Source organism: Electrona antarctica (assembly GCF_951216825.1).
Source record: "Electrona antarctica genome assembly, chromosome: 1".
Classification (NCBI taxonomy): domain Eukaryota; kingdom Metazoa; phylum Chordata; class Actinopteri; order Myctophiformes; family Myctophidae; genus Electrona; species Electrona antarctica.
The window spans coordinates 45,933,928-45,949,634 of NC_136806.1; the positions used below are offsets into that span (position 1 = coordinate 45,933,928).

General features: G+C 42.3%; 1 protein-coding gene across 4 annotated transcripts in view; it reads right to left on the reverse strand.

Moving 5' to 3' along the window:
- Positions 1-15,515, reverse strand: part of LOC306929015 (uncharacterized protein) — a 60,909-nt gene extending 45,394 nt beyond the window's left edge. For 2 of the 4 annotated variants that reach the window (XM_079509352.1, XM_079509350.1), the window contains exon 1: positions 5,995-6,759. In XM_079509352.1, coding sequence (XP_079365478.1) covers positions 5,995-6,029 — 35 coding nt within the window. In that variant the 5' untranslated portion in view covers positions 6,030-6,759. Of the gene's footprint in view, positions 1-5,994; positions 6,760-14,695 lie in introns of those variants that run through there. The other 2 variants (XM_079509351.1, XM_079509349.1) reach the window with 2 other exon arrangements.
- Between the last annotated feature and the right edge of the window lie 192 nt (positions 15,516-15,707).

Consider the following 15,707-nt stretch of genomic DNA (forward strand, 5'->3'; position numbering starts at 1 on the left):
AGCATATCGGGAGCAATTTGGGGTTCAGTGTCTTGCCCAAGGACACTTCGACATGTAGACAGGAGGAGCCGGGATTCGAACCGCCGACCCATGGATCATTGGACGACCTGCTCTACCTCCTGAGCCACAGTCGCCCTCCGTCAAGAATTCTTTTGAAAATAGCAGATCAAAAGTTCACAACACGTTGCAGAGCTTGTAGATCGGCCATTTTCAAATAGCTAACATTTATTAGGTTTGACATAGCAGGCGCAGCTCACTCCTACAGCTAGCATACAAAGAACGATGAATTGTTGTGTATTAGCTTGTCTGACACCTTTATGAGACTGAGAGAGCATCTGCAGTTACTGCACGTAGACTAGAGTCTAGTCTACATATAGTATAGTCTAGTGAAGTCACTAGATTATAGCCAGAATGGTCGTTGCAGTGAGAGGCAAGCATGCAGCACCGGTCAGGAAAAACAAACAAATAAATAAATAGACCAGTCATCCCCCAATAGTGCGGGAACATTCAGACCCTTCTGACACACCCCCTCCGGCGCCTACGTACCCTAGTATTTACAATTTTACTACTTATTTAATTCCCGGTTTTTATCTCCATCTCACAAGAACATAAAGCATGAAAAACTACTACTCCTCAAAGTGTCTAAAGGGAAGTACAGCTAGGGCATGATGTCCAGAATACCGGAACTTCCTGTAGCCCTGCATGTATTTCCTGTACTTCTGGTTAGACACTTTCGTAGTAGTGTTTGTCCAGCCTGAGGAGACTAGTGAGTGGTAGTAGTGCTTGTCCAGCCTGAGGAGGCTACTGCTAGTGGTTGGGTAAGGCAATGATGTCAGTGCCAGTTTTGATGTGGCACTTTTAACTTTCAAGTTCATCATGGACTCACCATCTCCCATGCATTTGATAACATAACTGCAGCATTATTCTATTCTGAAAAATCTGTTTATTATGTCACTTGTGGAGTAAACAGGATATCTTATCCAAGCATTTTATTTGCACTATATCTAAATAATAATTTAAGAATGAAAGAAAGTGGCTCATGTAACCACAGCTCAGCTGACAGGCACTCGTCAGATTCTGTTAAATACGTTTTGGGTTACAGATTTAGATTAGATTTCTAGTCTGTGAGTCTGTGACCGTTCTCATTAGTCCACTAAGAAGTGTCTTTACTATTTATTTTACTTGTACAACTATTCACCAACATTGTTGGTTTTTAACCACTCTAAAGTATACTATACACCGTGGCAGAGTGGTGCATGGCTGTCCTGAATTTGACATCACTGGTCGGCACCGTATGAAAAATGAAATCAGTCATTTTAATAATGAATGGTCATAATCAAAGGCACGACGAGTATGCCTGGTATGACGATGTCTTCACCTGGCTACAATCACTGCTGCCATGATCACTGGAAAGCTATTGGCCCTGCGGCTGGTGATTGTGAATTGGAATGAATGCAATGAAAAGTATGCATATGATCTAATTTAAAGAGTTAAACTGATGCTCATGACTTCACAGTGTACTTCCTCTTCTGTTATCCCCATTCCTCCCTCCATCTTCTCCCTACCGTGGGCTCACCCCCACTTCAATCCAACTCCACATAGCTAAAGAGGCCACAGCCACACAACCACAGCATTTCCTCTTCAACCATTCTTCGGCTGGCCTGCAATGTGGACACATGACTAAGAGGGAAATGATTCGCAAAAAAACGCTGCACTTCCAAAACAATTCCATGTCTTTTATGCATTCACCTCCCTTGAGTCTCGGATGCAAGAACATTTGAAGAATTTTAATTTAGGGGATTGAATTGGCTTAATTGTGGATCATGATAGTTCATCCCAGCTCCCAAGATACATACAATTCATATCTTGTATGGTGAAAAGTCTTTAACCCTGGCAGTGTTCATTAGAACCATGTAGCAGCAGTACACATGAAGACGTAAAGGGAATGCTCCCTTCCTATAGCTACATCATGGGTTCAACTCATGACTCTACTGTCACAATAAACATGTGTCTCCAAGGAGTACGATTATGAGAAACTGACAAAATAATGTGTTTCCACTTCATGTTCAAGAATGCGTTTTGATCTGGATTCAAGCTGCTAAGGACATGGACCCATAGTGGACCAGGTATGCTTTAAGCAAGGAAATATGATAAATATGTCAGTTTATCATGTGAAGGGCAGAAATACGCATCCGATATAATATAATAATCTAAGTAGGAATAAGAGGTAAACAACCAGAGCCTTCTTTCTCGTCCTGCATTCAGGTTGAAATGTGTAGATAGTTGAACTACAGTCTGAGCTATACACAATTCCATCTGAAGTGGGAAGCCCTATATAGTTACATTTTCTGGAACGTTTCAGATTTATGGTGGTTTGGGTTCAGAAAGATTCTTCACAGCTCAGTGTAGGATGGTCAGAGGCCTGAATTCAGCTCCATCTCACCTCAATATCCTCCTCTCCTTTATATCTCATCTTTCCTCTCCTTTCACTCCATCTCCTCACCTTCTACGCCTCCTTCCACCCCCCTTTCCCTCTCCACTCCTCTCTTCCCTTCCTCTCCTGTTCTGGCCTCCCCTCTCCTTGTCCCTCCAGATCGCTGTTTAGTAGAGTCTGTGCTCTTAGCAACAAGCCATACAAGGACTGAGAGAAAGAGACACTGAACAAACACTCCCATCACTCATCCTGGTCAGTCTGCATTCATTGTCTCCACCAGGCCGAAGGCATGGAGAGAGAGTATGTTTTGCACTCCGTCCGTCCGTCCGTCCGTCCGTCCGTCCGTCCGTCCGTCCGTCCGTCCGTCCGTGTGTGTGTGTGTCCGTCCGTTACCAGATAATCTCCGGCACCGTTAACCCGGTCGATGCCAAATTTTGCACACACACTCCCTGGATGCCAACGATGAAGCTCTGCCCCACCTTTTCCAGAACGGCCTGTTATAGCGCCACCAGGGGGCCGACTTTTGAAAAACAAATTTTTTGCTAACATTGGCTTTCAAAGTTTGCAGGATTGGCCCGTTTTGAACAAAAAGCCTCAAATCATGAACGCAGCCTGCAATTTACGTAAAATCTTTCACAGACTGTCCTACTAGGCTGAGGAATATATCCCACCCTTTTCACATTGGCCTGTTATAGCGCCACCAACAGGTGGATTTTTGCAAAACACATTTTTGGAACAAAATGCCTCAAATCATCCAATTACCATCCAAGGCGTAAGAAGAAATGGCACCCTTTTCACATTGGCCTATTATAGCGCCACCAGGAGGCCACAACCTGACCTGCCCTGGTGGAGACCTGTGCCCCGAGGGGCACTTTATCTAGTTTACATCTGCATCACCGCTACTGCTCTGGAGACTCAACAAGTGACCCATCTTCCCTTGAACAAGGCACTGAATCCCAATAGCTCGGGTGGGACTCAGTATCCACCGGCAAAAAGACTGGTTGCACTGCAGCTCCTAGGTGTGAATGTCTGTAGCTACATGAGTATGAACCAGGCTGTTGCTTTGAAGAAGAAACACTTAAAATGTATATTTGAAAGTGTGCTCAAAATAGGGATGCCAGGTTTTAAGGTTAAAGTACGAAACCGCTGGCCATGGGCATGTTTAGCCCATGATACTTCACATCATGGCAAACCACCAACGTATGAAAATCAAGAGACGTGAAACTTGCTTGAGGTAGTCAAGTTATGTTATCATTGCATTTTAAAATGTGGAATGCTTTGAAGAGTCTAGCTGAAATGTATTGCCGTCACAACCACAGTACCACACCCACTGCCTCGTTCCAGAGATCTTCAGGTGCTAATCAGTCCTACATTCCTTCTCAACCCAACTTCCTTCCCCTCAGCCAATGCGGCCACTGCGCATACCTCTCACCTGTCCCTCATTAGCTCTGCTTGTAATCATCCAATCACATTCAGTTTTCACGCCCTTAAAAAAAATCCACCCTCTTCTTTACACATGTAAACATGTGAAGTGACAATAGAGATAATTCTGATTCTGAATATAACTCGAGGGTGAAAAGCTGGGTTGTCGAGTGTCTGAACGTTAGTGACAACTTGTAACCAAAATGCGGTTACAAGTTATCAGGTAAACAGTGACAGTGTTCAACACGTATCTGTCTACATACGTAACAAACGTAACAAAACAGGTTTATAATGTTTATACATAACATGTATAAACATGTTTATACATAACATGAATAAACACACATTTTCATTAATTTTAAAAGATGAAAATCGCAATGTTAGTTAAGTGAAATATGCACTCTGGGCGTACATAAATTAACTGATATCAGAGCACTCTATGACATCAAAACCAGGTCAGAGCATATTGTCACAGCATATTTCCAAACACACCCAGTGCAAGTATCTAGCCATGGTTCTGTCTGTAGTTCTTTTAAAACGTAACCTACATGCATATTACAACATATTAACCTCCCAATAATATCAATAATACATTATTCAATAATAGATGCTGTATATACAATCACTTCCAAACATGTACTTACATTTTATATTACAGTTACATTACATAAATATTATACTTAAATACAAATAGGGATTTGGGTTCTTATAGACAGTGATTTATAAATTAGTTCAGACAGGGCGGTAAAGTATGTTGCGGTAAAGCTTGAACCTTCTTGTGTCAAATTGTCTGTTCCGTTCACTTCAACCTGTTAATGTCCACACAACAGGGATGGAGACTTTTCTAGAGGGGATTAAGCATGATTTATACTTTGTTGCGTGCTGAATGATGTCACACACCGAATATAGCTGCAAGTCACCATGCAATGTGTTGTGAGGAAGTTTAAAGACCCCTATACTCCCCATCTCTCTCTCTCACACACACACACACACACACACACACACACACACACACACACACACACACACACACACACACACACACACACACACACACACACACACACACACACACACACACACACACACACACACACACACACACACACACACACACACACACACACACACACACACACAAATTCAGAAAACATCCATGTCCTTGCAGTTTGGGTAATGGGGATGGGCTGTGTGTGTGTATGTGTGTGCGTGCACGTGTGTGTTTAACAGAAGAATAGATCCCTGTTAGTCTTGGTCTCTGAGTCCACTCAGAAAACAAATAGTTCAGTGTCTCTCCGAACATCTCTCTTTCTCCATTTTTCACGCTATCCCTTCACTCTTAAATTTATCTTGGCTTTCTCTCTCGCTATGAACAGAGCGTGCCACAAACGCCTGTATTGTTGTAATATCTTGAGACATAAAACACACAGCAGGAGAAAGAGGGTATCATTGCATCCAACTCTACAGATACAGCTCTGCTGTATGAACAAATACAAACTGCATAATTACAGTACAAGGACCAAAGTCACACAACTAGTATAGTAGTTATTTTAGTCAATAGAGGCTTCAATTAGTACTCATCTTTACAAATCGCCTCTCAGGCTGTTTTCTAAGGAGAATAAAGAAAGAATAACGCAATAATAATTGCATGAGTGTCCAAAATTACCCTTGATTTTACACTCTGTATTAGGGATGTACCGATGAGACAATTTGGCCGATATCGATATTCGATATAATGAATTGCTGTTATGGGCGATAACCGATATAACCTATGTTCATATGATCTCATTCAGTATTAAAAAATATATAATTATTTTGGCCATTCTGAAAAAAAGCTTATAAACTCTGAATTTAAAAATGTTCCAACTTGTTGACTGTTTTGAAAGCTTCCCCAGAAAATATTGATATTATTTGCAGCCTTCATCATAACAAAAGGCTTTTTCATTTTTTTCCAACATAATAATTATAAAATAAAATATCTGCTAAAACCGATTATTATTTTACTTTATTATGTTACTGATACCAATTACCGATATATCCTTTTAAGGCCAATATTAGCCGATATCGATATGTTTGCCGATTAATCTCACTATAACAGTATAATTGACTGTGGAACAAACACATGGCCATGGACTTACTTCCTGCCTCTGAAGCATCCGTAGATCCCAGCCATGCTGTTACTGGAAAACAGAGAATTCTCTTATGGAAATCCAAAGCTCTGATGATTCTTTGTGCTCTCTCGCTCTCCAAGACAAGGTGATGTCCTCCCTCCTGGTCTATCCAAAGTGTGTAGAAAACACTATAATGCAACACTCTGTGGTAGTGTCCTTTGAGATGAGACAAGAGAAAAGATGCCACTCCAATTTCCCTTTCTTTTAGTTGTATTTATATTTAGAGAAGACACCTCTGTCTTCTAAGTCAAGCCATCCTCTTGCACAGTGACTCTCAAGTGGTTTCACAGCAGGACCCTGACGATGCGTTTGTGCGTCAAAAAACCTTGGGTTCTGTATCACGCTCCTCTCTTAAAAGTTCTTCCACTGAGACCTTACAGCCCATTACTGGGCACTGGGCTCACTGTTCTGACAGCCTTTGTCAGCGCAGGGTAGGATACAGCGTACAACTCCTGTGTAAAGCTCAGCAGCAGTGGAGGCACAGGAAGCCAGCCTCAACTTCTTCCACATTCAAATGCACACACAATCCCAAGGAGAGGAGCCAAGAAAGGATTAACACAAAGAAGAAAGGAAACCCTACAAATAAAGACTCGCTGACTCCCTAGCCAGCCTTGCCATAAACTTTGCTGAGAATTGCAGCCCAAGAGCCGTCCACATTCTGAGAGAACACTACATACACAAGAACTCAGCTGGATGCAAAGTAAAGGACTCTAGAACTGTCTACTGTGAATAATTGACTGACTGACCGACTGGCTGCTGCATGTCTCTCTGCTTTCCTCCAAGCCACTGGTGGTACAGTATGCTGAAGAGGGCGGGATAGAGAGAAAGAGGAGGGACCATAGGAGGAGGCAAGTGTGAAGAAATCGCTGCCAGATGCAGTTCTCACCCTCCCACTTACACACACACACACACACACACACACACACTATCTCTCTCGCGCCTCTCAGTATGGAGCCTAGAAGTTGTGCGACAGCCTGTCGAAGCTAATCACTATTAAGTGGTAGTAGGCTTAACTACCAGGCTTCAGCCACTACAGCCCCCTGTGCACGCGCGCGCGCGCACGTACGTGTGTGTGTGGCGGACATAAGGGCTGATCCCAGCTGAGGTTCCCACCCACAGACACATGTATACGTATGTTGAAACATACACACATGGTGTGTCAACACAGAGAGTATCTAAATTCTAAATACCTCATTTATACAATGTACGACGGTGTCACTCACTCAAAATAACCGATATGAAAATCTGTTATTTTTCAGAAAGCAATGTGGTCATACAATAAAGTACAGATTAGCCTTAAATACAGGTAAGTGTAATGAAGTTAGTTTAGTTCACTCACCACAGAAGAGGTCTTTTTTGATGTAATCATGTATGGTTGGTGGCAGCATCAATTGGTTGTTTTTTTCTTTCTTTTTTATTTGATGTAATCATGTATGGTTGGTGGCAGCATCAATTATTTGTTTTTTTTTTCTTTTTTATTTGATGTAATCATGTATGGTTGGTGGCAGCATCAATTAGATGTTTTTTTAATGATAGGGGCAGGTATAAATAAGATTTATCTTCTTCCTGCTCCTTTTCTTTTCTGTATGGAATATGTAAAAAATAATAAGTACAAAGTAAAAATGAATATGATCATGTAAAACCATAACTGAAATGAAATAAATAAATATGAAATGAAATGAAATAACCTAAACCTATAGTTGCAGTACAACAGGATTCACATATTCACATTTCACACATGGATTCTGGACTTTATCCAGATTACTTTTTATGCGTTAACTTGTTGGATAACACGATTACGGTGGAACAGGAAATCAAAACAGGTTGTCATGATTTGCTTCAACTTGCTTGACTCTTTGTGGACCAAAAATCATATTAGTAGTAGTCGGATATGGGTGTGTTTGCTGGCCGCTGCTTACGTTACACCAATCAATTGATCATCAAGGTAGACACGTACTATCTTCCTGGAAACAATTTCTCAATCCCAACATGCCAAAACCAGTGTCACTGGCCTCTGTGTGGGACTGTGTACTGTGTTCGGTTGTGTCTCTTTCTGTGTGATTCATTTATCACTTCAGACATGCTGAAACTCATCTAAGTTGCCCAATTCTCCGGAGTGTGTGTGTGTGTGTGTGTGCCAGTGTAAACATTTATATAAAGTCAATGGTGTAAACAAAGACAGCCTAAGAATTGGTTCCAGAGTTCAGCAGCTCCATTTCAACAGAACAATCTCTCTCCTCCTCTCTCCACATGCTCTGACACACACACACACACACACACACACACACACACACACACACACACACACACACACACACACACACACACACACACACACACACACACACACACACACACACACACACACACACACACACACACACACACACACACACACACACACACACACACACACACACACACACACACACACACTTAAATTGATTTAGCTAACAATGCCGGGAACCAGGATGCTGAGATTTCACACCCAGACTCACTCCATCTTTAACCTGAATGAATAAAGTCACTACCTTTGGAAATAAAGTGCTGAAAACAATAATATAACAAATGTAAAAATAAATAAAAATAAAAACTGTTGAGTGATTTAAAAGCACACCGGCTTTGGTTGATTTAAATCCCTTCATCAAAGCAGAAAAGCCAAGGGAAACAGATCTAGTGTTGAATACCACAGATTTCCTCTAACCAGGGTGACTTTAAATTAGTGACGCATTGTTTTGTGGGGGATTGAACCAGGGACTAAATAAATAGAGGCATGAGAGTTCCAGGTGAAGGTGGTTATAATTGAAACAGGAGAATGTTTGTTTCCTGTTTCCAAGAGATACAACAGAACTGATGAATGCATTTTTGATTTTCTGAGAGTTTAAATGTTTTTGTGAGAATCTAGGCAGTTACCACCACGACCACTCCAATAGCACGCATGCATGATAGAAATTATTCCATTCTGGAAATAACAAGACAATAAGTCCCACTAGTGGCCCCTAGAGGCTGTGTTGCTCCTTACATCCAACTCATAGAGCCCCATGTTCTTACTAGTGGAACTACGGTACAAATACAATTAAATTGAGCAAACAGGGTCGCCCGCTGGCCAAGTGGTCCAGGTGCATGCCACATATAGGCTCTGGCCTGACAGCGCATTGCGTGTTCGAGTCCCGTTCATGACGACCTTTGCTGCGTGTCTCTCCTTGATACTCCTGTGCTGGAGCAAAGGCCATGGGCTCACCAAAATCAGTAGGATCCATCGTCCCAGGAGTATCATGTGCTATGCAAGTTTCCAGGCAATCCGCTGATTATATCTTGATCTTGTGTGCAAAATGGCTTAATGGTGGTATTTTGTCATCACTTTGCACCCACATTATTTTCAATTGTTGATTTTTACTTTCTTTGTATTACTATATATTATCTATGCATAACCGCAGCATTTAAAACTGGGAAAGCATTTAGCTACATATAAATAGCACATTGGTTGGCTTTTCAAAAATAGCAGATATACAAGCTCATAGCATGCCACTTTGTGCCACACTATGAGCTTGTAGATCTGTTATTTAACCCATTCTGGGCGGGAACCCCTTTTGGTGTTAGCATCATGTTATGCTTTAGCTATTGAAAAATAGCAGATCTACAAGCTCATAGCGCGCCACCGAGTGGCGTGCAACGTGCTTGTAGGTCTGCTATTTCTTTTAAATCGAAGAACGACTGACATAGAATCATAGCTTTTCCAGAAAACATTTGTGCAAATCATATATATACACTCAAATCTTTGCTTCTGGTGACCGAATACATGCTACTTGACAGGAAAAGATTTGAGAACCACTAATATACAGTACTAACATACATTTTTCAGAAAACTAAGGATTTGGATGATTAAAAAAAAATCACACAAATGTGAAGTGAGTGGTGCAACTCCGTGTGGGGGTTCCCGGGGGGGGGGGGGGGGGGGGGGGAGTTCCAGACCCACAGGAACGCACCCAGGGTGCCGGCCCGGTTCCGGCGTTCCGCCCCGCGTCCGAAACGGTTGAGAAAGAGTTACCGTGTGGCGGTCCCTCTACTGTACTGTACTGTACTGGCACACCCGAAAGCATAATATATACAGTTAATACGTGCGTGTGTGTTTGTGTGTGCGTTAGGTTGCGCACAGGTGGTGAAAAACAACCATGCTGTTTTCGTGCTCATACCCAGACACCCACCCAGCCAGCCACCCACCCACCCACACACATAGCTCCGTAAGGGAGCACCACTCAAAAAAGTAAAAAACTAAATCTGCAACGCACACTGAGGTGCTGCTCATGTGAAACCAGGCCAATCCAATTACACAACTGGTGCATGGTTGCCACACACTGGAGAAGCCAGTGGTTTGACAGTAGTGCTACACAAAACAGTTGAGAATATTACGCCAATGAGACATTCTCTATCTTGTGTAGGCATGCTGCTTGGAATTCTAGGCCCCGGGGCCCAGGATAACACGACAAACTGGACTCTCAATATTTAATATCTACAGTATAACCATCTATGGTACATCTATCTTTTCACCATAGAACAGAATGAGCCATTTTCGTGTTGCATCACGTGATGGCAATAATTGTGCTCCAGGTGTGATTCAGATACATGGAGACAACTAACACAGTGGTTCAGAATTCTGGCTCAGAGGACCTAGAGACTGCAAAGCAAATGTAGGGCATTTACACTGTTAATGTTTAGTTTGTCCACTGCAAAATTAAAAAAATATATAATCTTGGACAATGGGCATTCACACGCACACGTGTTATGCATGTGAACGGTGCGTGTGCGAGCTTGTGTGTGTGCATATGTGCATGCGTGTGCGCATACATTCATCAATCATACACTGTTCTGTTTATAGAACCAAGAGGAATGTCGGTCAGTTTCCCCCCAAAGAAGAAGAAAAAAAATGATGTTGGTATTTCCTGAAACAGCCCGAGTCTAGCCCTACTGAAACACAGACAGAGCGAGAGAAGAGAGGGAAGCAGATACAGAGAGAGGAAAGAGAGAGAAAGAAACTGGAGACAGACGGGGTGGGAGGTATAGTGAGTGAGACAGGAAGATGTGAAGAGACAGACTGATAGATGGAAAGACAGAGGCAAATGGAGAGACAGAAAGCTTGGAGATACAGTAATGTAGAAAGTGCAGCAACGAGAGAGGGAGAGAGAGACAGAGAGAGACAGAGAGAGACAGAGAGAGGTTAGAGGAAGAGATAAACATGATGACGGAAACTGTTAGTCTAAATGCAATAAATGTCAGACTGATAGAAATTAGAAAGGGAGGGGAAGAGTCAAAGAGAGACAGATAGACCAACTGGTGTCTGATTGTCTGTCACAAGCTCTCTTTTTCCTATCAATAATAACAATACCTTCATCATCATCAGCATCATCATCATCATCTGCTTATTGCTTCCCAAGTACTCCAAGATGCTCTATGGGACAACAGAGCCAACCATCCCTTTATGTGTAAATGATAGAACTAACTACTAATAATGGTCAGTCAATGGCTTCCATCACGCAGCTTCATTTCTAGTGGTTAGATCTCTGGGCGAGCGAGAGGCCCCATTTTCCCTTCTCTCAATCTCTCTCTCCTCTTTTCATCCCCTTCCCTTCTAATTCACTATACCTCTCTCTCTCTCTCTCTCTCTCTCTCTCTCTCTCTCTGATTTGTGGTTTCTGAACGTGCAGAAGAAATGTATCTCACCTTCTTTCCGTCTGCCTATTTTTTGCAGTTTGAACTTATGTTCTGCAAGACAACAAGATGTACACCATGTAAGTGTGCTAGCAAATTCAGCGAACACACAAACAAAACAACGCTTTAGTCAAAAAATAGGGGTGGTGGGAGGGGGGGGGGGGAGTCACTCTACTTGAGTGCAGAATTCCACCTAACATCTGGAAGTGATCTTCAGAGTGTGTCTCTCTCCCTCTCTCCTTCTATGTTGTAATGTGAATAGCTCTGTAATAATACCCCTGCTCTGAGCCTACCACACTGGGTCCTGTGCATGTGAGAGGGGGGGGGGAGAGAGAGAGAGAGAGAGAGAGAGAGAGTTTACACATAAGTCCTGTGGGCTGAGAACTAGTTTTTCTCCTCAGTGCACAGATGCAGACTCCTCTTTCCTCTTCCTCTCTCCTTTATTACATCTCAATGTATCCCTCCTTTCTCTCTCTCTCTACCAGTACTACATACATCTCTCTCTGCCAGCGTGTGTCTGTCCACCATGTCACATCTACTTCTACCAAAGTTTACAAGGTAATAAAAAGGGAAATTGGTTTCTTCAACATCACTTTTACCTACAGCCAGGCAGGGTGTGCACTCATGCTGAGAGAGAGCGCTGCTATTCTCAAGCCTGATTCATGCTTTGGTACAGGCTGGTGGCTCCAAGAATAGCAGATCTACAAGCTCACAACACATTGCTTGCAGATCGCTTAGTTTCAGACAGTGCACGACAACATCATATGGGGCATTATAAATTAAGCATCTCTTTACATGCCGGGACTGACTCATCATCATTCATGTCATCAAGATAAAGCTGGTCGATGCATGCACAGGTCAGTTGATTGTGTTTCACAAAAGAGAGCACACTGTACCTCCATTCTCCATAGCTATGTGCATGCACGTGAATGCATGCACGTGAATGCCTGCACACCCACCCCCCCCACACACACACACACACACACTTATAATAGTGATATACCTGACTCTCTCTGACACTCCTGGGAGCTGGTCTGTCTGATTGTGTGTGTGCAACTGTGCATACATCGTTTTGTGTGGTATTGGCGTTTGTTGCCTTAACGACAGGTGACCTAATCAGCTTTATTATCAGCTGACTGACAGTCAGACCGTCAGCAGGTCAAACACACACACACACTTTACAGGACAAGTGGTCCAACTCGAATAAAACATTTTTAATCAATTTATTTCTATTTGTTCTCTTTTTGCAATTCTTTCTCCATCTCACGAATGAACCATTAACCCCTTTCAATTAGATTATCAGCTGCGATGCCCTCCATCAACCCTATGTACTCTGACTCTACTTGAAAGAGAGATCAGGTGCAGTCTTTTTATGGCATGGCTCTGCAGGAGGTTAGTGTGTGTGTGTGTGTGTGTGTGTGTGTGTGTGTGTGTGTGTGTGTGTGTGTGTGTGTGTCACAAACCACTGAACGAATCAATGCCAAATTTCCTGTGCACATACTGTACAAATTAATTTACTATGAAGATGAGGACACAGTCAACAACATCGAAGCGCAATACTTTATCCACACAACACTTTATCCAAAACAAGAATTATAAACACTTTGTTGTCAAGCATAAGGTTTATGCCAGTGGTTCTCAACCTGCGGTCCGAGAGGATCTTACAAATGGGCCCCCAAATTCCACAATACAAATATTTTAATGATAATATAATAAGGGGGGGGGGGGGGGGGGGGGGGCTAATATAGAAAAATGTCATGGTAAATGACTTTGGGAACAAGATTGATTGGTCATTAAAATAGCCTAAACATGCTCTGAAAATGCACTGGCCGGCCCATCTGACTTGATACGGTAGCTTGAGCCATTCAGCTGCTGTGTTAATTTGTCAGATCAGTGGCCGGCGAACACTTTGGAGATTTTCAAGTGGGCCCTGGTCCTTCAAAGGTTGAGAACCACTGAGTTGCTACAACACATTTGCATTGGCACTTGATCAATGACAATCCAACTGCATCAAACAATGACTGGAGTGGACTACTGTTGAAATATAGGCCACCATGCAGAGACATAACTGGGGATTAAAAAATAAAAATATATATTCAGACAGACTATAAGTAGTAGTAGTCTGAGATCATTCTAGCACCACAGAGTCAACAGTCAGTGTCTGTGTTAGGGATTAGAGTGGTTCCCACACAGTGGAAGACAGACCTTAATCTTGGCTGTCCTTGACCTGACTATCCAACAACAGTCATACACAACGTGTGTATGTGTGTGTGTCAGGGAATTGTCAATGCAATGCATAGCTTTTGACAGATAGACAGAATGCCCGCAGGGAAAAGATAATCATTATTTCACTTCACCCAGTCTATAAAAGTAAAAAAAAATAATAATAATAAAAAAAGCAATAAAAAGATGGGCTAGCCTAAATCTACACTAGATAATAGACAACCCCGAGTCCAACTCTCTATAAATTCTGATTTCTGACACAAGATAACATGATTGACAGCGGGGACCTCCCGGACCTGGCAGCCTGGCAGGGCTCTATAAAGTTTATGATGCATGGTCTCATCATTCTCATGGTAATCAAAAATCAATCAAAAAGGCTTAGTCAGGGACCAGGGTAGGGGACAAAATCAATGGGGATAATAACACAGTGCCTACAAGACATGAACAAATGTTGGATTGGATCCTATTGGGCAAAACACACTCATGCATTCGCATCACCATCATGTTCAATGAGAGTCGTGGTCTAGAGACTCTAGCAGAGGACTTTTTCTCTCGACTTTGTCTGACGGTCAATGAAACGAAAGCACAGCACAGTGAGCACACTATGTATTGATTATCAATCAAAGACCACACAAGCACACATGTTCTCGATCTATGCAGCATTCGGCTCTAAACAAAGTTAAATTTCGCAGAGATTTTGATGCATACTTTTTCAACGTGTAAAGGTGGCGGTACTTACCAGGTCTGCTCCTCTAGGCCTATTTCAAACGGTCTCAGGGTGAAGTCATCCCTCAGTGACTGAAACCAAGCCATCAATGATGTTAGTATAGTGGAGCTGGCTAATCATTAGATTATTTCTCTCTGCAGCCTGGCCGTCCGTGGCGTCTTGTTCTCCCATGTAACGTTCAGGCTCGCCTGTAAAACTCGTAAAATGTAAACTCTACTGTTGGGAATTATTTTAAATAAAAATCTCTGTACTTTTGCGTTTCATGCGCAAGGGGGACACTTAACTCGATCATACGCAACGTAAAAGACAACGACCTGAAACGACATAACAGGTTTGAAAAATATCTAGGGGTCAGAAATGGGCCTACTGAAACGTCTGTTAACCGATGTCTTGTTGTTGTTCGCAATAGTATAATCATTATTACCGGTTCCTCAGCCTGTTTCAGACAATAAATAGCATTTTTTTTCGGGACCGAAGATGTGAAATGGGCTGTTCCACACTGCTGTGGAGTTTTGTAGTCCTCGTTTCCTCAAATTTAGAGACTGCACGAACGCACCTTGAGCGAGTGCATACAGTTAGTAGCACCGCCCAACTGACCTCAGATCAGATAAGTAGCCTAATTGACAAGTCTCTAGGTTTTTATGTTATCTAACAACTAACAAGTGAGAACCTATCTGCTAAAGAGTTCTGTATTTTTTTTTAATTCAATGGAAACAAAGCTGTGAAAGCGCCGAAAAAGGATGGAAATTAGGCTACCGCCTACCGGTATTTCAAGACATTTTATGGCGTAATTTCTAACTTTTGAGCACCGAATAGAAATTCTAAATTTTCAAATAAAATCCAATTTAAATGCTTAAACCCCCCGATAAACAGAGATAAACACAAAATGTCCTTTCTTTATACAAACAAATCCATCCATCTGATGTCCCCCCCCCCCCCCGTCATATTTTAGGTTCTTATTTGCCAGCATTCCCATTATGGTCAACCCTTTTCAGCATTCTCGTGTTCAATACAACAGCGCCCT